Source organism: Candoia aspera, chromosome 6 (genome assembly GCF_035149785.1).
Source record: "Candoia aspera isolate rCanAsp1 chromosome 6, rCanAsp1.hap2, whole genome shotgun sequence".
In the NCBI taxonomy this organism is placed as follows: Eukaryota; Metazoa; Chordata; class Lepidosauria; order Squamata; family Boidae; genus Candoia; species Candoia aspera.
The window spans coordinates 26063226-26087422 of record NC_086158.1 but is presented as its reverse complement, the minus strand read 5'-3'; the positions used below and the strand labels follow the sequence as shown (position 1 = coordinate 26087422).

Below are 24197 nucleotides of genomic sequence, written 5' to 3'. Positions count from 1 at the left end.
AGGCCCACTCAACCTCACTCTTCAGGATGTCTGGCTCTAACTCACTGACCACACCGTCAAAGCTATCCCCGATATTGTTATCCTTCCTATACAGGTCTTCTGTATATTCTTGCCACCTTTTCTTGATCTCTTCTTCTTCTGTTAGGTCCTTGCCATCTTTGTTTTTGATCATACCCATTTTGGCCTGGAATTTACCTCCGATGTTTCTAATTTTCTGGAAGAGGTCTCTTGTCCTTCCTATTCTATTGTCTTCTTCCACTTCCGCGCATTGCTTGTTTAAAAATAATTCCTTATCTCTTCTGGCTAACCTCTGGAATTTTGCATTTAATTGGGCGTATCTCCCCCTATCACTGTTGCCTTTTGCTTTCCTTCTTTCTTGGGCTACTTCTAGTGTCTCAGCAGACAGCCATTTTGCCTTCTTGGTTTTCTCTTTCTTTGGGATGTATTTTGTTGCCGCCTCCTGAACAATGCTGCGAACTTCTGTCCAGAGTTCTTCCAGGACTCTATCTACTAAGTCCAGTCCCTTAAATCTATTCTTCACCTCCACTGCATATTCCTTAGGAATATTAGTGAGCTCATATCTAGCTGATCTGTGGGTCTTCCCTAATCTCTTTAGTCTGATCCTAAATTGTGCAAGAAGAAGTTCATGATCTGAACTACAGTCAGCTCCAGGTCTTGTTTTTACCGACTGTACAGATGTCCGCCACCTTTGGCTGCAAAGGATGTAGTCAATCTGATTTCGGTGTTGTCCATCTGGTGAAGTCCATGTATAAAGCCGTCTCTTAGGTTGTTGGAAGAGAGTGTTTGTTATGCAGAGTGAATTGTCTTGGCAAAATTCTATCAGCCTATGTCCTGCTTCGTTTTGTTCTCCCAGGCCATACTTACCTGTAATTCCAGGTGTCATTTGACTGCCCACCTTAGCATTCCAGTCTCCTGTGATGAAAATAACATCTCTTTTAGGTGTGTTGTCCAGTAGGTGCTGCAGATCCTCATAGAACTGCTCTACTTCAGCTTCTTCAGCATTTGTGGTTGGGACGTATATTTGGATCACTGTGATGTTAGATGGCTTGCCCTGAATTCGAATTGAGATCATTCTGTCGTTTTTTGGATTGTATCCAAGCACTGCTTTAGCCACTTGACTATTAATTATGAAGGCTACTCCATTTCTTCTGTGGTCCTCATCCACAGTAGTAGATCTGGTGGTCATTTGATGTGAAGTGGCCCATTCCAGTCCATTTAAGTTCACTGACGCCCAAAATGTCTATCTTTATTCTTGACATCTCACCAATAACCACATCCAATTTGCTCTGGCTCATAGATCTTACATTCCAGGTTCCAATGGTGTGTTGATCCTTAGAACATCGTATTTGCCGTTCACCACCAGCACCGTCGGCCGCTAGCCGTCCTTTCAGCTTTGAGCTAGCTGTGTCATCACGTCTGGGGCTAGTTGAACTCATCCTCTGTTCCTCCCCAGTAGCATTTTGACCATCTTCCGACCTGGGGGCCTCATCTTCCGATGGTATACCGACATATCTCTGGTTGTACTGATCCATTTAGTTTTCACGGCAAGAATACTGGGGTGGGTTGCCATTACCTTCCCCAGGGATCGCATTTAGTCTGACCTCTCTGTCATGACCTTCCCGTCTTGGGTGGCCCTTCACGGTTTAGCTCATGGCATCATTGAGGTGCTCAAGCTCCAGCACCACGACAAAGGTACCAATATTACATCCCTGTTAATTATCTACCTGCATTTTATTTATAATCCCCCCTTCCTTTTTTCCTATATTTCCTATATTTTAAAAATCTGTTATTTGTATCAGCATTATTCATTTTCCTTTTTTTGAAATTGTATTAGCAATAAACACCTTTTTAAAAAAGAAAATTTAATCCACCTCCCTGTCCAGTGCTGAAATTTGTGACTACAGCATTCCTGACCAATAGCCATACAGCCTGTTTAAACACCTCCACAGTTCACTAGCACCAAAAGCAATTTTGCTCTTACCATTAGGAATGTTTTCATGATGGCGAACTGAAATGTACTTCCTTGTGATTTAAATGCATTGTTTATTGCCCTGTCATCCAGAACTGAAAAATTCTTTCCTATCTTCTTTAGCTACCTAAAGATGGGTATCATGTTTCCCTGCAGTCTTTTCCAGGCTAAAATACTGAATACCTACAACTGTTCAGGGACGCGGTGGCGCTGCGGGTTAAACCGCTGAGCTGTCGATCGGAAGGTCGGCGGTTCGAAACCGCGCGGCGGGGTGAGCTCCCGTTGCTCGTCCCAGCTTCTGCACACCAAGCAGTTCGAAAACATGCAAATGTGAGTAGATTAATTGGTACCGCTTCGGCGGGAAGGTAATGGCGTTCCGTGAGTCATGCTGGCCACATGACCCGGAAGTGTCCTATGGACAACTCCGGCTCCAAGGCTTTGAAACGGAGATGAGCACCGCCCCCTAGAGTCGGACACGACTGGACTTTACGTCAAGGGAAACCTTTACCTTTACTACAACTGTTCCTCCTAAGTTTTTCCTTCCAGCCCCATTATTATCTTAATTGTTTTTCTCTGGACATGCTTGTTCATCAATGTCCTTCATAAAATGAACCTAGAACAGAATATAGTATTCCAGGTATAGTCTAACCAATGCAAAATAGAGAGAACAATGAGTTATCTTGGTCATGACACTATACTTCTGTTGGTATAGTGCCAACAGAGCACTTGTCACTTTGCAGTGGCATCACATTGTTGGCTCTTGTTTAGCTTGTGATCCACCGAAACCCTGGATCTTTTACTGCACGCTGTTCAGTATGGTCCTACCCAATCCTGTATCTCTGCATTTGAATCTTCCTACCCTTATTTATTTATCCAGTCATTCAGTGTATACAGCTGTCCACTTGTCATGCAACTGTGGGTAGCTAACCACCACTTAAAAACATCAACAAAATAACAGCAATGCAGCGTAAGATTTTTATACTGGTAAGGAGACATTGATGTACATACTTCGGGTATGATTGTTCAGCCAGCTCTGCATCCCTCTAACAATAGCATAGTCCAGCCCTGTCAAACAATGCAAGAGCATGGAAGCCATTCACATGGAATTTCATTAATTAGGTTTAATGGCAGCAAAAAAAGAGTTAGGATACAAAATCTTGGAAACTGAATAAATGAACCTCCAGTCCTCATTTATTAATGGATTTCTTGTCTTTCTCCAATCCTCTGGCACTATATTCATCCTTCATGATTTCTCAAAGACAATGGAAAAAGGGCTCTAAGATGATGTCTGCAAGTTCCTTCAAGACTCTGTAATGTAACTGGTTTGGTCTTATAAATTTAAACTCATCCATGGTAGCCAGATGCCTTTACTTACCTGGGCTTGCCATTCCGTCATGATAATTGTTCTCCTTAGCAATATTTGAACGCAGTTCCCACTTGGAGAGAAGGCCAAAGCAAAACAGATGAGGACCTCTGCTCTCTTCCCATCAGTTGTTATTTTCGTACCATTGTCTCCTACTAGTGGGTCTAGCCCCTTCCTTTTATTATAGACTTGGCATACATGTGGCCCCTTAATCCTTTCAATGGGATATTCAGCAGGATCCTTGGTGGTTTGGGGGGAGGGGCTTAATGGATGAAATGAGAATCTAAGCTTCTGCAAGGCCTACAGTAGCCATTTCACCCTTACCCCCCCAAAAAGCAGGCTGAAAAAAAGCTGGGCTGCTGTGGGACCACATAAAGGTGCCAACCCCTGGACTGTCCCATGACACAATGTGTGAACTCAGTCTGAAACATAATAATTATTCCATTTCCTTATACAGTGAGAGACATGCTGAGGTCCCAAAGATCATATTTGGGTGGAGAATATCTTCATTCAGAGTGGAGATGTTTCTACTTTTCCACCAACAACTTTAAGAGCAGCATTCTGTGAGGACAAAAGAACCTGCAATGTAGCAGGTGGAACCTTCTACTCATATAAACCATCTGTATTCTTTTGGGACTCAATATTCAGAATGGAGTTTCTTGGCCTTCTGGAAATCATGAAGACCTGGCTGTTCCCTCAGGCATTGGGGCCAGGATATTAGAGGAGCCCAGTATGTCCTATGTATCCTATGGACAGGTTTTTAGCCACCACAAGTTATTTATTTAAGATGATCAGCCATATAAATCTTCTAAATAAATATATAAATAATTTTTTGTAATCAGCCCAGTGCCTGAGGAGTAGAGATTATCTGGATTTCTAAGAATACTTTTTATATCCTTTTCCTTTCTCTCTTGCTGTAAGAGGTCATAGAAATGGCAGTCTGTGGCAATGCTGTTCCAGTATATCTCACCTCACCCCCCCAAGTGCTATAACTAATTGTTCTCCCAAGTAGATTCAACTCAACAAATTAGCATAACAAGGTAAATAATGATTTAATAAATAAAAGGAAGCATATGTATTCCAACAAGTGGCAGAAATACATTTCAAAAGCATAATAAAATATGTTTTATAAACTAGGAAGGATCATATCTGACCTAATTTGGGAATGGCATTATTGTAGAATTCAGACAATAATTCAGTCTTCTTTTCAAATTACGGCAAGAGAGTCCACTCCTCCAAAGATGACAATACTTTTTGATATGCAAAATATTTTCATCCACATAATGTATAAGCTAAGATCACCCCTTAGTGTTCAGAGGATTCCTCTGAATACTAACTTACCTTACCCACCACAATCTCCCTCAAGGCCTCAATCCTCAGGTTGGGCAAGGAGAGGGAGACAGTATAAAAAGTCCCACTGTCAATTCTGTCTGAAAATTACTCCGTTTCAGACCCATCTCCTCAGATGGAGCTTCAGAAAAATTAGTATGCTGATTGCCTAGAAATGTTTCTGTTTAAAGTGTCCCCAGTAGGAGTCCTCCAAAATGTCAAAAATTACATATTACCTTTTGATATTTACATAAATCCATTTGTTATTCTTAATCCTTTTGGAATGTGAATGGCATTTCAATGGTAAGGAGTGGAAAAGGGAAGATTTCAGGATCCTCAGTAAAATGTATTAAGATAGCTCACTGCAACTTTGCTTGCCAGGATGGATTGTTTCCACAAACTTTTTTTGTGAGTCTAGCTAGTATGTGGGTTATTTCATCTGAGTCTAGTTAGTATTAGGTTTACGAATAGTTTTTCTAGCTAGGGTTCTTGCAATGTCCAATTGCTGCAGCCAAGGTTTCTCTTTAAAAGCACTGCAATAAAAGACACAGTTATTTGTAACTTTTGCTGCCACATATAAAGTATCAATTAATTATACATATACACAAAATCAAGTATACCCCAAACTATTCCATCATTTACAAAGTTAAGTGTGGTAATGCTGTGTCTGGACACCCAGTACACATTATTAATAAAAAACATGTCCTGAAAATAAAGACAGGTATCTGGGAGAAGTCCACTCTGTGATATGCTATTTTATTTATGCTTCAACTGTGTTGAAACAATACAGCTGGTTACTGTGAACTGCATATTTTGATAAGTAGACAGCATACAGGTATTGTAAAATAATTAAAGTAAATTGGTTGCTAAATTAATGTATTTTGGAGTTGACATACTACACTGAACTGTAAACTAACCCAACCAGCTGGGTTCACAGGCCAAGCCACCAAAAAACAACCCCCCCCACCAAGTTAACACTAACTGGTGCTTCCGGTTGCTACTGGTAAATACAAGGTCTGGATAGAATAAGGCCTCACTTTCATCCAAAGTAGTAGTTAAATATGCACAAATTAGCATTCCCAGAGGTCAGCAGCCCCAGTACCAAGGCTGGAGAGAGTGGTGTGGCTACAATCGTTCAGCAGAACTTTGCAGTGATGGGTAGCACAGCTTCAGAAGCGGGGCTGAGGTTGGGCTATGTCATGAGTACTGATGGTGAGCAGGAGGGGGCCACTATTCAGGGGCAAAAACGCATGCGTAGTTTAGAGAGTTTGAGCTGTCATTCAAAGAGACACAGGACAGACCCGCCTTGACTTTGGGGGGTTTATCTGTCTGGGTTTTCCCACGCTTCTTCCGTTTGGCAGGATTTTCTGTCTACTATAGCAATAATAAAGCACTAGAGACTTCTTTCTCATCTCGGTGTGGTTCTTGCTTAGTCAGGACAGGCTATAGGAACAAGTGAGGGTTCCTGTTGGTTGTCATGTGGGAACATTACTTCTATGTTGCTAGGTTTTAATATGAGCTGCGTTTGCCCCATCTAGTCCATGCCTCTAGATGCTGGATCAGTACCTTTACAACATCTCTGGTCTGGCCAGTGGTAGCAATGTACACCTATGTATCATCAGCATTCTGCTGATATCTCACTCCAAACTGATGGATTACTACTGCCAATGACTTCATGTAGAGGTTAATTAGCATTGGTGGGACGAAGGCCAAGCCCTGCAGCATCCCACACTAGATCAGTCATGGACTCAACCGTTCCTTCCCCATAACTAATGACTAGAGCTTCCCATTCAAGTAGGAGCAGAACCACTGTAAAATAATACCCCCAACCCTGCAAGTGGTCCAGAAGGATTCCATGGCTGATGGTAATGAATGCCACTAAGAGGTCTAAAACAACTAGGAGGGATAGATTCCACTCATTCCTGTCCTGACAAAGGTCATCCAGCTGAGCAACCAATGATGTTTCTATCCCATGTCCAGGCCTGAATCCTTATTGGAAGATACCCAGATAATCTGTTTCATTTAGGACCCTCTGTATTTGATTCCCTAACCTCTTCTCCAGAATCTTCTCCCAACAGAGAATATTGGAAACTTGATAGAGAAGTTGTCTAGTGCAGCTGGATCAAAAAACATTTCTTTTTCAAGAGAGGGCAATCCATTCATTCTACCAATTGTTTAGCTTTATTTCATAGTTTTTTAAAATGTATTTCATGATTCTACAAATCAGCTAAAATCAAACTTGCTCAGCATTGTCCTAGAATCCCACCACTTTCTCAGGTTGTCATTATACTGTACTGAAATTACTATTGCCACATGATGGCAGTATCTACTCATCAGTGAGAGTGTTTATATTTTCAGCATTTTCATCTTCAGCAGCTCCTCCAAATGATGATTATAATTGGCAGTAATACATGATGATTAATTATAAAGCTCTCCCCACTTCTTTTTAACATCTACATGAAATGGCTGGGACACGTCACCCATCAGGATAGGTTCTGGTATCATCAGTATGCTAATGATACCCAGTTATTTACCACTGCCCCAGGTTAAACAGGTGATGTGGTGAGCTCTGTATCATTATTTTGTAAAATATTGTGGATACCCATGTCACAGAAAGAAGTCTCAAGGCTGGGTACATGCAGGCCCCTCAGCACTCAAGTTGATACCCCAAGGCATTGTGAGATCACACCGTCAACTGTTCCCAGAAAATGGCTAACATTTTTGGCAGAATTTTCACTCAATTTTGGGATCAGGGCACCACTATAAGACTGGGAACAGAAGCATAAGGTCTCCACAAGACAAAACTTTTCCATTCTTAATTTATCAACCCCCCAAATCAAGCTCAAATTGCACCTATTTGATTACATCACTGAATTGAAAAGTCTTCTGCAGCCTAGTGGAAGATCAAGAATTTGAGTTGTGGTCTCTGACTTAGAGAAGGATAACCCACCCAATAAATGAATGCAAAATGATAAATGAAACTAATCAAATAAAGCAATTTATTGCTATCAACACACACACACACACACACAGAGTTCACTCAGTCCAAGACAGAAAATATGCTTTTGTGGACTAAGCAAAACCAAACTGGCATACTGTATGTATCAGTTTAAATGTTTTAGTTTTCTCTTTGATTTTTAAGTTTTAATACTGTTGAAACACTACTTCTTTCACCTTTAGAAGCATCCATTTAAAAAGGACATAATTCTGATGCAGACAATTAATTGCAGTTTTCCAACTTAACATGCATTTCTGATTAAAGACAAACACATACCTGGCTATGGCTAAGCAGTAGATTGCATTCTCTCTTGGAGTTCTTCCACAGTATTCTGAAAATGACTCCAGAGAAGGATTTAGCAAAAACTCTACATTGGGTATGGAATAATAATAAGCTGGCTTGAGGACAGAATTAGAAGGTAGAGGAACTCTTGCTAAACACATATTTTGGTCCATGTATTCTTCACTACTAAGCTGTGTGTTCTTCTTTCCAGGGTTCCTTTTTTGCCAATGTCTGTCTTTGTTACCTCTCTTCTTTGCACCTGCCACTGGAGGTAATTTAACATTTGTCCTTTTGAGGTACATACCAGAAATTGTCAAATGGCACAGAGATTGCCCATGTTGAAACTGATTACTTAAATCTGGCAGTGTGCAGCCTCTGCTGCTTGCATGTTTGACTACGGCTGAGCAAAAACCTCTGGAGGTCATTTCTGGTTTTGTGAAACCATCCACAAAGACAACATCCCCAACTCGTGTTCTGAAGACTGCTGCATGGTTGCACTTTTTAGTTGAATGGGGGTTACTTTGAGATTTAAGAAGCCACAACTTTAACTTAATGTAGATTTTCATGGGCAGAGAGAATGCAGGATAAGAAACCACTGACCATAACTTGGTGACTAAATATAATACACAATCCTTATGTCTGTGCTGGATACATAACTGCAGTGGAGTTTGCCCTGCAGAATTTTGACATTCAAGGGATAAGGCACTGTAATTAACAAATGCTTTCAGTATCATAAGTTGGCCTGCTTCTGCAGCTGCATGAACAGGACATTTCATGATGTCGGGATGATTGTCTTCCTGGCACCATTCACGATAAGGATGTACACCAACTGTTTCAGTGGGCTTTACTCCCTTTTTCAGGAGCCAAACTGAAACCTGAAGGTGTCCAAAAAAGGCTGCTATGTAAAGAGCTACCCTCTTTTGATATCTGAAAAAAAGTGTGGGCAAAATAAATTAGCCATGTAAAGAAAGGTATGTCATTTCCAAAATTACAATTACAGTAGAGAAGACACTGTGCATTTACATAAAGTGGTCCCTGATGTAACCCAGCACTGTAATTTCTAACTAACAATCAGCAGTCTGAAATGGTCTTGGAAGCCTACTGGTAACCAATGCAGCAAATGCAAAATAGGTGTGTTATCTTGCAATAGTGGGTTTTACCTGCTAGCAGTCTGGCTGCTGCACTCTGTACCAGTTGTAGCATCTGATTCACAAAGGCAGCCCCACATACAACACATTGCAGTAGTTAAAATACATGTGGATAAGTACATGAGTTACCATTGCTATGGCTTCCTAATCCAGGTAGGGTTGGTAGTGGCACATCAGCTTAAATTGGGCAAAGATTCCCTTGGCCATGGCTTCAGCCTGCTGTTCCAGCATAAGCCAAGTCCTGAAACTGCTCTTTCAGGGGAGTGCAATCCAATATAAAGCCAGTACTAGTACTGATATTTCTGGAATGCCTAGATGTTTACACCTGAACAGTATCTCCATCTTGCTAGGGCTTAATCTCAGCTTTCTGCCCATCCAGTCCTTCACAGCTATCTGATACTGGCTCAAGACTTCCACAACATTTCCAGGTTGGCCTGGGATGGCAATGTAGAATTGAGAATCATGTGCATATGGATGCATAACTCCAAACCAATAGATGACCATGCAGCAGTTACATCTAAATGTTAAAAAGCAAGGGAGAGAGAACTGAGCTTTGTGATACTGCACTGAGGAATCATAGCCTCAATTACTCCTCCCCCATGACTGCAGACTGCTCAGATAGTAGAACCATTGTAAAACAGGTGTTTAAAAGTATATCATGGTTGATGGCACTGAATGCTATTGAGAGATCTAAAAGGACTATGAAGTATCTAAAAGGACTATTCAGGTCCTGATTAAGGTAATCCACCAATATTGTTGCCATCTCATGTTCAGTCTTGAATCCTGACTGGAAAAGTTTCAGATAATCTGTTTCATCTAGGATCCTCTGTAGCATATTCCCTACAGCTTTTTCAACACTGTTCTCCAAAAATGTGAGGTTGGTGACTGGGCAGAAATTATCCAATGTGGCTGGATTGGATATAAAGACAGCTTTTTCAGAAGAAAGTATACTAGAGCCTCATTCTCCCTTGAAGAGGCATTAACAACCTTCTTAATTTAGTCACATTCCCCAGCTACCCCTAGGAGCTAGGTTGGGCATGGAGAATTCATAGTCCAGAGCACCTAATCAATTTCAAATTATTTTGATAAGTTATAGAAGTGGGCTGACATTAACAGAAAAACAAAGAATAGATACAAATAAAAATACTTCTTAAGGAAAAAAAGCAAGTGCATAGGTATAACATGTGGAATACTTGGCTTGGTAATAGTGTTTGTAAAACAGATCTCAGAATAGTAGATTGCAAACTGAATTGGAGTCTGCAGAGCAACATGGCTGCTAAAAGGGGGTAGGGTTAGGCTGTATAAACAGGAGTACAGTTTCAAAAGCAATTATGCATTGGTTAGAATCCATCTGAATTATGTCCAGTATGGGCACCATATTTTAAGAAAGATTCAGAGAAAACAGAAAACAAGCCACATCTTGCCCATCCCTAATGTCATAATATATATTTTTAAAAATTTAAAAATACCAATGTTTTCTTATCCAATACTGACTCAATTTGTTCAGGCTCTTTTGGTGAGGGACTTTGTCAAAGGCTTTTTGAATGTTCAGATATACAGTGTATACTAGATCATGCATGTCTATTTATTCGTTGATATTTTAAAAAAATTCTAGAAGGTTAATGATATATGACTAAGCTTCATTGATTTCTTTTTAACAAGAGTCTTTCATCTATGTTTAATTTCTTTCCTATAGTACATTCTAAGATTTTATTCCAAATGGTAGGAAAGGTAAGGCATAGATATTACATCCATCTTCAGAATTAATTTAAAATTAGAATTAATGTGACTTTTTAGCCCATAGAAATGCATGTTGATTTTAAAGAAAAGTTATTTTTTTTTGCCAGGAACCAGCAATTTCCCAATGTAATGCTTTAAGAACTTCCCACTGGATGTCATCTGGTTCCAAGGATTTATTTATCTTTCATTCAGCAGTTAGACTTTTAAATTCATTTTTCTTTCCCCTTTTTTCTGATTCCCATCCTGAAAAAGTCGGCCCAAGTACAGGTATTTGTCCTGTGTCCTCAGCAATGAAGATAGAAGCAAACAGTTTATTCCATTTCCCTGTAATTTCCCTATTCCTCTTTAGCCTACGTTAAGCTCCTCTATTGTACCACTTCCCTGGTTGACTTCCCTTTTCAAGTGTATTTAAATGTTTATTGTTTGCTTCAATAGTCTTTGTCATATACTCCTTAAGGGTTTGTAGGTCTTTTGCACCTCTTGAGTGATTTTTAAAGCCAAATTTTATACTGTATATCTATATATCTATGTATGTATGTATGTTATCTTTATCTGAACAAGAATTTAGTTTTTCAAGGAAGCTTTCTTACATCTAATAGTTTCTTTGACTCCTCTTACTAATTAATCTAGTGTTTTCTTAGATTTTGTGGTGCAATTCCTGATGTGAGATATACATTTGAGCTGAACATTTATTATTGGAGAAAAATACAATGATCTCCAAGCATTCCAAAGAGACTTGACCTTCTTGATTTTCACTTTCACTTCCTTTTCACCTATTTCCTCTATCCTTCAATTCTCACCACTTAATGAGCATTCTTGGAACAGACATTCTCATCTAAAATAAAACTGAATTTTGAAAAGTATATGTTAAGTCATCATACCTGAGTATTGGTTCTTCCTTTGACAGATAGTACTGGATCTTTGGTTTGTTTCCTAAGACACAGCTAGTCAGGAATTCTCTCCATCCATTCCAAACATCCAAACGAAGAGTTGTGCCTGTCAACAGAAAACATTGTCATTTATTTTTGTTTCTAGCTTTGTTGGCTAGAAGATACCACTCATTTTCTTCTGAACTACCAGATTTTAATATCTGTACTAGCAGAGAAGCTGAAAAATCACATGAACAACAGCAGGAAAAGTGAAGTATAGATTTAGAAAAAGATTTATTCACATAGCAGTATGGACACAATGTAAATTCAAATCAACATTGACTCTGAATAGTTGAATTATCTAACCATAAACATCCTTCAAAATGTTCAACTTTATTTGCTTGTTATCAGTTGCCTGTGTTCTAACATTTTTAAATATGCAGCCATGCACAGGTATTAGGATTTGAAGATTGAACAGCACAGTAATATGGCACTGCCAAATATGAAAACCTTATTTCATTTTCTCTCAGTAAAATTGTAAATATTGCTTATAATGTAGTTCTATATAAGTTTACTTAGAAATAGGTTGCTTTAGATTCACGGTGACTCCTAAACTATCAAAGATAAGACATCTAGACAAGAATTCAGAGTCACCTAGACAAGATTTGAAGGTCCTATATTTATCAAGTCAAAAAAGATAGAATATGCAAACAGTCTTATACCTATATCTAACTGATAATCGTTCAGGGTATTGCAGTCATACATCACCCTGCCCTCTGGAGTCCTGAGACAATAAATGCTACTTGGGAAACCACATTTCAAGGTCACTAAAGTTTTCAGCTGTGAAACCTTTGATGAAAGAAGATAAATCCTTCCCATTATGGGCAATTTTTCATGAGTGATGGCATTGTATACATAGAAAATTGGCTTGTCTTCTTCCTGGGGGGGAAAACAACAATAATGATGGTACTCCACTAGAAACATCCTCTTGTATATGACAAGCCTTCAACAATTTAGTTCCCTTTTGATTTGTTGAACTACAACACCCAAAATTCCTAATCAGCATGTCCAAATATCTGGAGGACACTGGGCTGAGGAAGGCAATTATAAATCTATGTACAAGAAATGTCCAGGTAGCTAATATAAGGTAGCTAAGGTTTGTCCTACAATTTGTTACAGTACGTAAACATTTGTTATTAACTGTAATTAAATTAAATTAAATTTTATTTTCATTTTTTCTCCAGACTTTACCCACCTTATGAAGTGTAATCCCCATCATGCCATTCAAAGAACAAATGCAGCCCTAGGCTTGAAAAATGCTGTGTACACTCTGAGAATTAGATTTAAAGTTATAGCCCTCCTAAGATGAATTCGGGTAGTCTTTGGATAATTTGAACATTTTTTTCAGCCTTAATTTCCATCTACAGGATGAGAATGATCACTAACGTGCTTCACAAAATGAGGTATGCAAACAGAAATCATACAGAATATTTTACATAATCAAAAGAGCTATAGCCGTGGAAGCTGTTGTTTCTCATATGGGATCTAAAAGCTTGGCTACGTGCTTCTATAGTTACTAATGAACTTGTATGAATGCAGTCCCTTTCCACTCTAATTTTTTGTCTGCTTTTTGAGAAATTAAGCCCCACTGAGATCAAAGACTAGGTTGGGAAGAAAGCAGCTCTAATGCTTCTCTTGTTTTTATGTTTTATGTACCAAGTAATGCTGTACCAAGAACAATAATTTTGGCTACCTAACTCTTGAATTGAGAAAATAAAGTGAGGTATGATCAGTAATTTCTGGATTCTCAAGTTAGTTGTACATGCATTCAGAAACTTTCTCTTCCCTGTTTATATATTAGCTTCAAAGAGAAACTGAGAGTTCCTCATAAAAAGAAAAGGCTATCTATAAATATTTGTTAGCAAATATTTGGACTGAAACAGCATTCACACCATGGCATAAGGCATGATTTACATTTAGAAAAATAATGTACAGCTATGGCACATAATTCATATGACATTTTCACACTGCATAGCCATATGAGTATAATGTAACCACAATTTACCGAAGGTTCTATCTCACACCTAAGTTATATGTAACCTTCTGGTCCTTAAGTAGACAGAAAAGTATGCTGGCATAATTTGTGCTGCTCTGACCGTTGAGCCTTCATAGCAATGCTTGCAAGTGATCCTGTCCTTACAGTTTTATGGAGGCACAATTTAAAGGCAGTCATTGGTGGGTTCCCCTGACTTTGTTTGGCTCCCAACTGCCATTACCAGCTGGTAGAAAAAAACAACATCAGTCACTCTCACAGTGTGGTGGGGCAGGCTTGTACAAGTGCCTAGGATGGAGGCTTTAGCTCCCTTTCAAATTGAGTGAAAAATAATAAGCACGGATGTGCTTTATGCTCATAACCTGCCACTCAAATTGTTTCCGTACACTGGTCTACTGGTCTTCTGTAAGACCAGTAAAACCATACCCAAAAATAGCTGAAGGTTGGTAGGGCAACAGAGGGGTATAGGGGGAAGCAGAAGGAAGTTCACAAGGCACATGAGGAAAGTTGCCTCCCATAAGCATTTGGTACAAACTGCAATGCTGACCAAAAAGAAAAAGATGAAATATGCATTGTGACATCATGATAAAAACTTTGGCCTTTTGTACTTGTTTCCCACTTCAGCAAAGGATCGTTACCTTGTCGTGGTGCTGGAGCTTGAGCACCTCAATGATGCCATGAGCTAAACCGTGAAGGGCCACCCAAGACGGGAAGGTCATGACAGAGAGGTCAGACTAAATGCAATCCCTGGGGAAGGTAATGGCAACCCACCCCAGTATTCTTGCCGTGAAAACTCAATGGATCAGTACAACCAGAGATATGTCGGTATACCATCGGAAGATGAGACCCCCAAGTCGGAAGATGGTCAAAATGCTACTGGGGAGGAACAGAGGATGAGTTCAACTAGCCCCAGACGTGATGACGCAGCTAGCTCAAAGCCGAAAGGATGGCTAGCGGCCGACGGTGCTAGTGGTGAACGGTGAATCCGATGTTCTAAGGATCAACACACCATTGGAACCTGGAACGTAAGATCTATGAGCCAGGGCAAATTGGATGTGGTTATTGGTGAGATGTCAAGATTAAAGATAGACATTTTGGGTGTCAGTGAACTGAAATGGACTGGAATGGGCCACTTCTCATCAAATGACCACCAGCTCTACTACTGTGGACAAGAGGACCACAGAAGAAATGGAGTAGCCTTCATAATTAATAGAAAAGTGGCTAAAGCAGTGCTTGGATACAATCCAAAAAACGATAGAATGATCTCAATTTGAATTCAGGGCAAGCCATCTAACATCACAGTGATCCAAATATACGCCCCAACCACAGATGCTGAAGAAGCTGAAGTAGAGCAGTTCTATGAGGATCTGCAGCACCTACTGGACAACACACCTAAAAGAGATGTTATTTTCATCACGGGAGACTGGAATGCTAAGGTGGGCAGTCAAATGACACCTGGAATTACAGGTAAGCATGGCCTGGGTGAACAAAACAAAGCAGGACATAGGCTGATAGAATTTTGCCAAGACAACTCAATGTGCATAACAAACACTCTCTTCCAGCAACCTAAGGGACGGCTTTATACATGGACTTCCCCAGATGGACAACACCGAAACCAGATTGACTACATCCTTTGCAGCCAAAGGTGGCGGACATCTATACAGTCGGTAAAAACAAGACCTGGAGCTGACTGTAGTTCAGATCACGAACTTCTTCTTGCACAATTTAGGATCAGACTAAAGAGATTAGGGAAGACCCACAGATCAGCTAGATATGAGCTCACTAATATTCCTAAGGACTATGCAGTGGAGGTGAAGAACAGATTTAAGGGACTGGACTTAGTAGATAGGGTCCCAGAAGAACTATGGACAGAAGTCCGCAACATTGTTCAAGAGGGAGCAACAAAATACATCCCAAAGAAAGAGAAAACGAAGAAGGCAAAATGGCTGTCTGCTGAGACACTAGAAGTAGCCCAAGAAAGAAGGAAAGCAAAAGGCAACAGTGATAGGGGGAGATACGCCCAATTAAATGCAAAATTCCAGAGGTTAGCCAGAAGAGATAAGGAATTATTTTTAAACAAGCAATGCACGGAAGTGGAAGAAGACAATAGAATAGGAAGGACAAGAGACCTCTTCCAGAAAATTAGAAACATCGGAGGTAAATTCCAGGCCAAAATGGGTATGATCAAAAACAAAGATGGCAAGGACCTAACAGAAGAAGAAGAGATCAAGAAAAGGTGGCAAGAATATACAGAAGACCTGTATAGGAAGGATAACAGTATCGGGGATAGCTTTGATGGTGTGTTCAGTGAGCTAGAGCCAGACATCCTGAAGAGTGAGGTTGAATGAGCCTTAAGAAGCATTGCTAATAACAAGGCAGCAGGAGACCACGGCATCCCAGCTGAACTGTTCAAAACCTTGCAAGATGATGCTGTCAAGGTAATGCATGCTATATGCCAGCAAATTTGGAAAACACAAGAATGGCCATCAGATTGGAAAAAATCAACTATATCCCCATACCAAAAAAGGGAAACACTAAAGAATGTTCAAACTATCGAATAGTGGCACTCATTTCACATGCCAGTAAGGTAATGCTCAAGATCCTGCAAGGTAGACTTCAACAATTCATGGAGCGAGAATTGCCAGATGTACAAGCTGGGTTTAAAAAAGGCAGAGGAACTAGGGACCAAATTGCCAATATCCGATGGATAATGGAAAAAGCCAGGGAGTTTTCAGAAAAATATCTATTTCTGTTTTATTGACTATTCTAAAGCCTTTGACTGTGTGGACCATAACAAACTGTGGCAAGTTCTTAGTGGTATGGGGATACCAAGTCATTTGTATGCCTCCTGAAGAATCTGTATAACGACCAAGTAGCAACAGTAAGAACAGACCACGGAACAACAGACTGGTTTAAGATTGGGAAAGGAGTACGGCAGGGCTGTATACTCTCACCCTACCTATTCAACTTGTATGCAGAACACATCATGTGACATGCTGGGCTTGAGGAATCCAAGGCTGGAGTTAAAATCTCTGGAAGAAACATTAACAATCTCAGATATGCAGATGATACCACTTTGATGGCTGAAAGCAAAGAGGAACTGAGGAGCCTTATGACGAAGGGGAAAGAAGAAAGTGCAAAAGCTGGCTTGCAAGTAAACCTCAAAAAAACCAAGATTATGGCAACCAGCTTGATTGATAACTGGCAAATAGAGGGAGAAAATGTAGAAGCAGTGAAAGACTTTGTATTTCTAGGTGCGAAGATTACTGCAGATGCTGACTGCAGTCAGGAAATCAGAAGACGCTTAATCCTTGGGAGAAGAGCAATGACAAATCTCGATAAAATAGTTAAGAGCAGAGACATCACACTGACAACAAAGGTCCGCACAATTAAAGCAATGGTGTTCCCCGTAGTAACATATGGCTGCGAGAGCTGGACCATAAGGAAGGCTGAGAGAAGGAAGATCGATACTTTTGAACTGTGGTGTTGGAGGAAAATTCTGAGAGTGCCTTGGACTGCAAGAAGATCAAACCAGTCCATCCTCCAGGAAATCAAGGCAGACTGCTCACTGGAGGGAATGATATTAAAGGCAAAACTGAAATACTTTGGCCACATCATGAGAAGACAGGACAGCCTGGAGAAGATGCTGATGCTAGGAAGAGTGGAGGGCAAAAGGAAGAGGGGCCGACCAAGGGCAAGGTGGATGGATGATATTCTAGAGGTGATGGATTCGTCCCTGGGGGAGCTGGGGGTGTTGACGACCGACAGGAAGCTCTGGCGTGGGCTGGTCCATGAAGTCACGAAGAGTCGGAAGCGACTAAACGAATAAACAACAACTTGTTTCCCAATGTTGGACACAGTATGTAAGTCAAACTATCATGGGATTTGTGTTGTAATGACATGATATATATTTCATCATTTGTTCCCCTCTGTCACCCACTTGGACCTGCTTCATCCCAGGTCCAGCCTCCAACCCATTGGGCTATGTTTAGAACTGTGTTCAAAAATAGTTTGAATGACTGGTTGCAGGGGAAGAGGAAAGATTTTAAGATGTTTTGGCTGTACTCCCTTCTGCCTTATAATGAACCTTGGCTGTAACTGTGTCCTATTATCGGGGCCATAAAAGCATGACACATATTTTACCCCAACTCCCAATAATCCCAAAATGGGAAATACTACGAAGGGACTGCACTGTTGACCATGAGCAGCCATGGCCAGCAGCCCCCATAAATATCCCATGGAGTTGCCACCCTTGCCATCTAATAAAAACAGAATGTATTTATTTATATGGCCACCCATATCCCCAATATGACTCTAGGGGGCTAACAGAAATCAAAATACAAAATAAATACAATGTGTATTTTTAAAAAAATTAAAACACCATTCACAGCTGACTAACACAAAGTGGCTTCCAAACACGTTATTCACCAATAGTGTGGGCTCAGTTACTCTCCTGGCTCCCATGCCTGTGAAAACAGCCAGGCCTTCAAAGGCTTTCTGAGAGGTGAGTGTAATCGGGGCCAACCAAACCTTGGGTGGAATGGTGGTCCAGTGGGCAGGGGCAGCTATGGAAAAGGAACACTTCTTGGATCCTGCTAGGTGACAATTCCTAGTAGATGGTACCTGGAACATGCCCCTCCTGCCCAACCTAATAGGACAGGTAGAAATGATGGGAGTAAGGCAGCCCCCCAACCATTTGTTGGCAGAAGCAGCAGAAAACCTGTAATGCTCTTATTTGGAACAGAACCAGCAACCAGCAAGTTGTAAACTAAGAGGGGGTGAAGAGTTACAAAGATGTTTATACTTGTGATGAAAGTTGGAAGTCACTTTTTTATATATTTCTTTTCTCTCTCTTCACTATATTCTTACTTTTCTTTTTTTTCTTTTCTATGTTCTTTTTTTCTTCTCTTTTGTACCTTTCACTCTTCTTTCCCATTTTTCTTTCTTTCTTTTAGTTTGTATTAGATTTCACTATTGTAATTAAAATCCTTAATAAAAATTATATATACTTTATAAAAACAAAGGAATAGAAGCAACAACACACAAGTGGCAGACTTTGTCTTTTCGCCAATTTATATCAGCCTTCCATGAAGAAAGCATTATCTTGGTTTTTAAATGCAGGTCTCTCAAAAGACTGTTAAACAGATATTTAAAAATGGGTTTAATGCTCTTCCAGAAGAACACCAGACACATGTATATCAGGAGCTTGCAGAATGCCTAAAAGCCATTTTGTGAAGCATGTGGGTAAATGGCTCTTTGGGAGCCAGATGCCCAATCTTTCCTGTAGCCCAAATCAGGAGGGCAATACCCAAGGACTAGAAGGAAGGGGGCATGAGTGCAGCTACTGAAGTGGCCCATCTCCAATATCATCAATAAAGCATTGTATTATGTTCATATGGCAAGCCTTGGTCAGAAGAAGAGAAAAAATACTACTTTGAAACCAAAACAACCAAAGATTAATGTAAACTGCCTCCATGGTGGGCTGGGCATGAGACTAAGACTGTGGAATGAGAACAGTTCTAAAAACTTCTAAAAACAGTTAGTTGGTATCTTCATGCTGCACTTAGAGGGAAAGGAGGATGAGCCATGTCTGCACAACATTTTTGGAAATCAAAATAGTAACTTTTGACTGCTTGGCACTGATTTACTCTTGCTGTTGCCACCAAATTAGTCTATCAGATCCCACCAAAGACTGTTTTTTCCTGAAGATCCCCTTAAACCTGAGACAGACCTCCATCCACCATTCCCACTCACTCTCTTCTCATCAGGCACAGCATCATGTTGTGTGCCGCAGACACTGATGGAGAAGGATGGGAAAAACGGATGAATAAATCAAATATGAAATTATATGGCATACTAAGACACACAAAATATATGAATTGTTCATATGAAAGAGGTTCTTAAAACCTTTAGAAGTTCATTGCAATCAGAGTGAGGCTAAGGATTCATACATTCTTGCTGTCTTTATTTGAAAATTACTGTTTCATTTGAAGATCCGATTACTGTTAAGTGATGCTAGCACAAGTTCCATAAACTAGACAGAAAAACAGCATGCATTCAGAATTTCTGTATTAATTAGGCAGCTTTTTGAAATCATACCTTGATGACACATTTAATTGTGGAAGAAACTGTAATGCCTACATCAGCAAGTACCCAGTTGTCCTTTAGCACTGCTCCTGCATATATCAACTCCAAGTATCTCCTGCATTGCTTGTCTTCAGATAGTGGAACATGAAAATAATCCTTAATAGGATAAAACAGATTATTTTATAAAAAACAGCAAACACTAAAATTTCAAGGTAAATATCCAAATTATCATTCAATAACCATAATTGTAGGAACTATGGGGAAGTGTTGTAACTTAATAGCAGGACTATTGTTTATATATGGAGGGTTCAGGTTGTATCCCTGGCATTTAAAGGTAGAGTTGGAGAACCCTTTTCTGAAATTCCAGAGTCAGTCAGTGTAAACCAGTCAGTGTAAACCAGTTTTCCCCAACCTGTTGCTCTCCTAGTGCACTAGACTTCAATTCCCATTATCCCAGACAGCATTCCATGGGAATAATAGAAGTTAAAGTCCAATGTATTCAGAGGGCAGCAGACTGGGGAAGGCCAATGCAAAAACTAAGCTAGATAAGTCAGTGGACTATTTTGGTATAAGGTAGTTTCCTATGTTCCTAACTAGTATAAACATGTTCACAGTCCACCATAAAATTAAACACAATTTAAGCAGAGCAGGCTGAAAAGAGACTCTTGCATTGAATGGCAAGTTTCAATATTGTGTCTACATAGTTATGGATTGGTTTATTTTTAGAAGCCTTATATGAGAAAAGCATGTACAACTATACTGTGGAACCATGTACCTTGAACAAGCACATCCAAAGGCAAATGCATAGCATGCATAGATTTTTTACTTATTGGTTAGAGATACCAAGAGTGTAGCTCAGCAACATGTAGAGTTATAGGTTCCCTCGTCTTGCTTTACAAAATGCCTATAGATTATTAAGTTTGGTTAAGATCTAATGTTATTTCTATGTACTGCTGTTCCTCCAAGAGCAGCCCCAAATGGTTTACAATAAAACCAAAGATGTTTGCTTCAAATCACTCATTGAGGCAGGATTTTTTATATCAAGTCTAATGGCACATTTATTCCAGTGCCTGATCTAACATGTACTTCCCTTTACATGCCCTTCGATAAATGTTATGGTGCAAGCAGGGATGTATGCTGCAATAGACAGCTTAATATCTTCTGCAAGATAAACTAGACAAGCTGTTTACAATGGAATACAATGGCTGTCAAGAATCCCATACGCTTACCAGTTCTGCTCTGCCTCCAAAGCTCTCTGAATAATATTCCAGGACTACATAGTACTTAGCTAAAAATCTGAATCAGTAACAACAAATGATTTCTGCTTTGGCACTGAATCAGTGTGAATGGCCCCATTGTACTTGCAGCAGAAGATGATGCAGTACCAGATCCTGTACTCTGTTGTTTCTGCGTGGAGCATCATAGTACCAGACTCTGTTCTGGTGGTGTTAATGGTCTGAACTTTTTATAGGCACTCTATTTTTAAATCTAAGTTATTTCTTTTAACTCAATTGGTTCTACTACTCTGTCAGTAAAGCTGCATAGGACTGAGTTGTTTTAGTTGCAATCCTATGCCCACAGTCAGGCTTCTAGACACAGCAATAAATCTCAGTTCTCTGGAAATTCTACTCTATGGATAGCTACAGCAGAGCCTTCACGGAGTGACAAGTAGGTAGTTTTACTGCAGAGAAGAAAAGAGTCATCTACAAACAAAATCTGCAATTCACAGCAGTTAAAGCTTATACATATATGTTCTATGCTCCAGGTTTAAGTCCTAGATTTGTTTTCCTTCCACCTCTTGGAGTCAAGATATACTCTGTGGCGTTCTCTTCAAGGCCATGGAAAGCAGCTGCAGTTGAGGAATGTTTACGTAAGTATTCTCTCCAGCTTGAGAAGTGTACTGTCCCTCTTTGTTTCAGCCCTTATATCTACTTCACTGGGAATAAATTCCTTTGAATTTAATAGGATATACTTTGGAGTAAACATGTATCAAAGGAATGCAGAGTGTGCATACTCTTTGTATGTAGCTATTTGTTATGCCATATTAATTTACAGTATCATATAAATATGGGTTTAATAGTGGCATAATAAATTATGATGATGAAAAAGATGATGTTTTACTTTTCTATTCTTTCCAACCCAACAGAATGTTGGAAAGAAATTGCATCAATGGACTCAGGACTTTGTTCATCTGTCTGTTTATCAGTAAGATAACTCTGCAAAAACTGAATAGAACATGACAAAATATAGTATGGGGGAGAATCTGAAAAAACAAAACAATTGAGCTTGAAATCAGGCCAGATCAAGGTTGGGGCTGCAGAGAAAAACATGTTAAAAAAAAATCCTCCAATGCATTTCTGTGAGAGAAATGGTTGGGCAGTAGCTCAGAATGCTTCCAGCTGTTCCATTCTAAGTCGTCTTCCCTCTCTGTCACAGGACTCAGAGAAGAACTATTATTAAGGGGTTGAAAGAAAAAACCCAGAAATCATGATTTCTGGGTTTGTATTCTGCAATTAAAGGGTATAGTACAGAACCTTAAACACAGTGATCCTTAGGTTGCAGTCCTATGTACATCGGCCTGCAAATAAACTCCAATGAATTTGATGTAAATATGTTAGTCATCCAGCTTGTGTTACTAGTTTAGTTTTTTTCTACTCAACTTCTCTCATTCAAACAAAATAAACAACCCTCCCATATAATGTATGCGGAGAGATGGAACAAGAGAGAGAGAGAGAGAGAGAGATTTCAACTACTTAAAGGCTAATTTTTTTAAAAAAAATAACTGTTCAAATGGGAGGTAAGAAGTCATGGGGCAACTCTAGTTTGATATAACTTGGTGATATTAACTTAAACAAGAAGACTAAATCAAGTAAGTAAATCAAGTAAGAAGACTAAATCATAGTAACAAGAGCTCCTTGTTTTACAAACAGCTTTGTCTATGCCTTGGAGAAAGAGATCTGTCTTCATTTTAGCACTGAATGTTATGACTGATTTCAATTTTTCACATGTACAGAAAATCAAAAGTTCTGAAAAGGAAGCAATTTGATAGAGATCAAGCCCTTACCTTTATCATCAGTTTTACATCTTGCACAGTGTTCTCTGATGAAATGTCAAAAGGCTCACAGAGTCCTTCAAAAGCTATAAATATCCTCATTTTGAAAGTTATTATTAACATTCCTCAATTGTCTTTAATAAGTCTCATCTCACCACATTAGAAGTGAAAAGAAAAATCCCAATTCTGTGCTGTAAGTATCCAGTCTAAATATGCATATTCTCCTTTAAAAGCAAAAGGTAGCCTGGAAAATCCTCTGAAGCAACCAGCCCATGGAGTCTGAGAAACAATAAGAAGAATTTGATTATAGGCTGAGTTGAAAAGAAAAAAAGTTTGCTTTACAAACCTAATTAAACTTTCAAACCACGTATTGACCAAGGCAAGTGCGAACAAGATTTCAGCATGTATATGCCTGTTCCCAGCCATTCACACCAGCAGTAATTGCTCAATGGCATTTATCAAAGCTCAAAATATCTTGACCTAAATTAGTGTATGTTTAATTCTTCGTAACAGTCTTTAAACTTTTTGTAAAGAAATCTCAGCTTCGTACTCATGTTACCATAACAACTTTGTAAACCTATTTATGTGACTTGCCTTGCCAGTTTAGTTTGGAAACCAACAGCACCTTTTTACTGAAATACACAACCCAACAGCTTGAGATTTTCAGTGTCATATAAACAAATGAAATGAGAGCTGGGTAGAAAAGAAATGCACAACTATTTTATATTCTTGTATCCTATTGTTTCTTTTAGGAAAGGTAAATATTTTCCTGTGTACTAAAGAGGAAACAGATTCTGGGGAAGAGCCAGTCTTCACAGCTTTCTCGAAGGCGAAGAGAGTTGGGGCCTCCTGGTTCATGGGTAGGAAGCTGTTCCATAGGACAGGCACCATGACAGAATATATATCTATAAATGCATCCAACAGCCCATAGGAAATCAGGTTTTTTACTCCCTCTTTAATGCTGAATCATTCATGAAGCATTTCATTTACTCTCAATATGCTTTACTTCAGTCACATATTGTTTCTACAGAATTCACCAATCAGCCTTCAACTCTATATTCACACAAAACATTCCATAATACAGGCTTATTCAATTTACCATATGCTGTTTCTGAATCAGAAAAAGTACAATGAACTTTCTCACATTCACACATTACTCAGCAACTTGCTAAAGAGCAAAAATATGGCTTGCACACCAATGTCTAGTATAAAGCACTTTCTAAATGTTGCTTGTTGCCATCTTTTATACTCTTTCAATCAAATTTTTGCCAAACACCTTCCCAGGT

General features: G+C 39.5%; 1 protein-coding gene across 1 annotated transcript; it reads right to left on the bottom strand.

Annotated features, from left to right (window-relative positions):
- Positions 1–4512: 4512 nt before the first annotated feature.
- ANKUB1 (ankyrin repeat and ubiquitin domain containing 1) lies at positions 4513–23103 on the bottom strand. Its single transcript, XM_063307893.1, has 6 exons — positions 22924–23103; positions 19872–20015; positions 12442–12658; positions 11732–11846; positions 7957–8889; positions 4513–5215 (listed from the first exon to the last, which is right to left on the bottom strand). Exons 1-6 carry the CDS (start codon positions 23032–23034, stop codon positions 5128–5130), a joined length of 1608 nt encoding a protein of 535 aa, XP_063163963.1. The 5' UTR covers positions 23035–23103; the 3' UTR covers positions 4513–5127.
- Positions 23104–24197: the final 1094 nt, after the last annotated feature.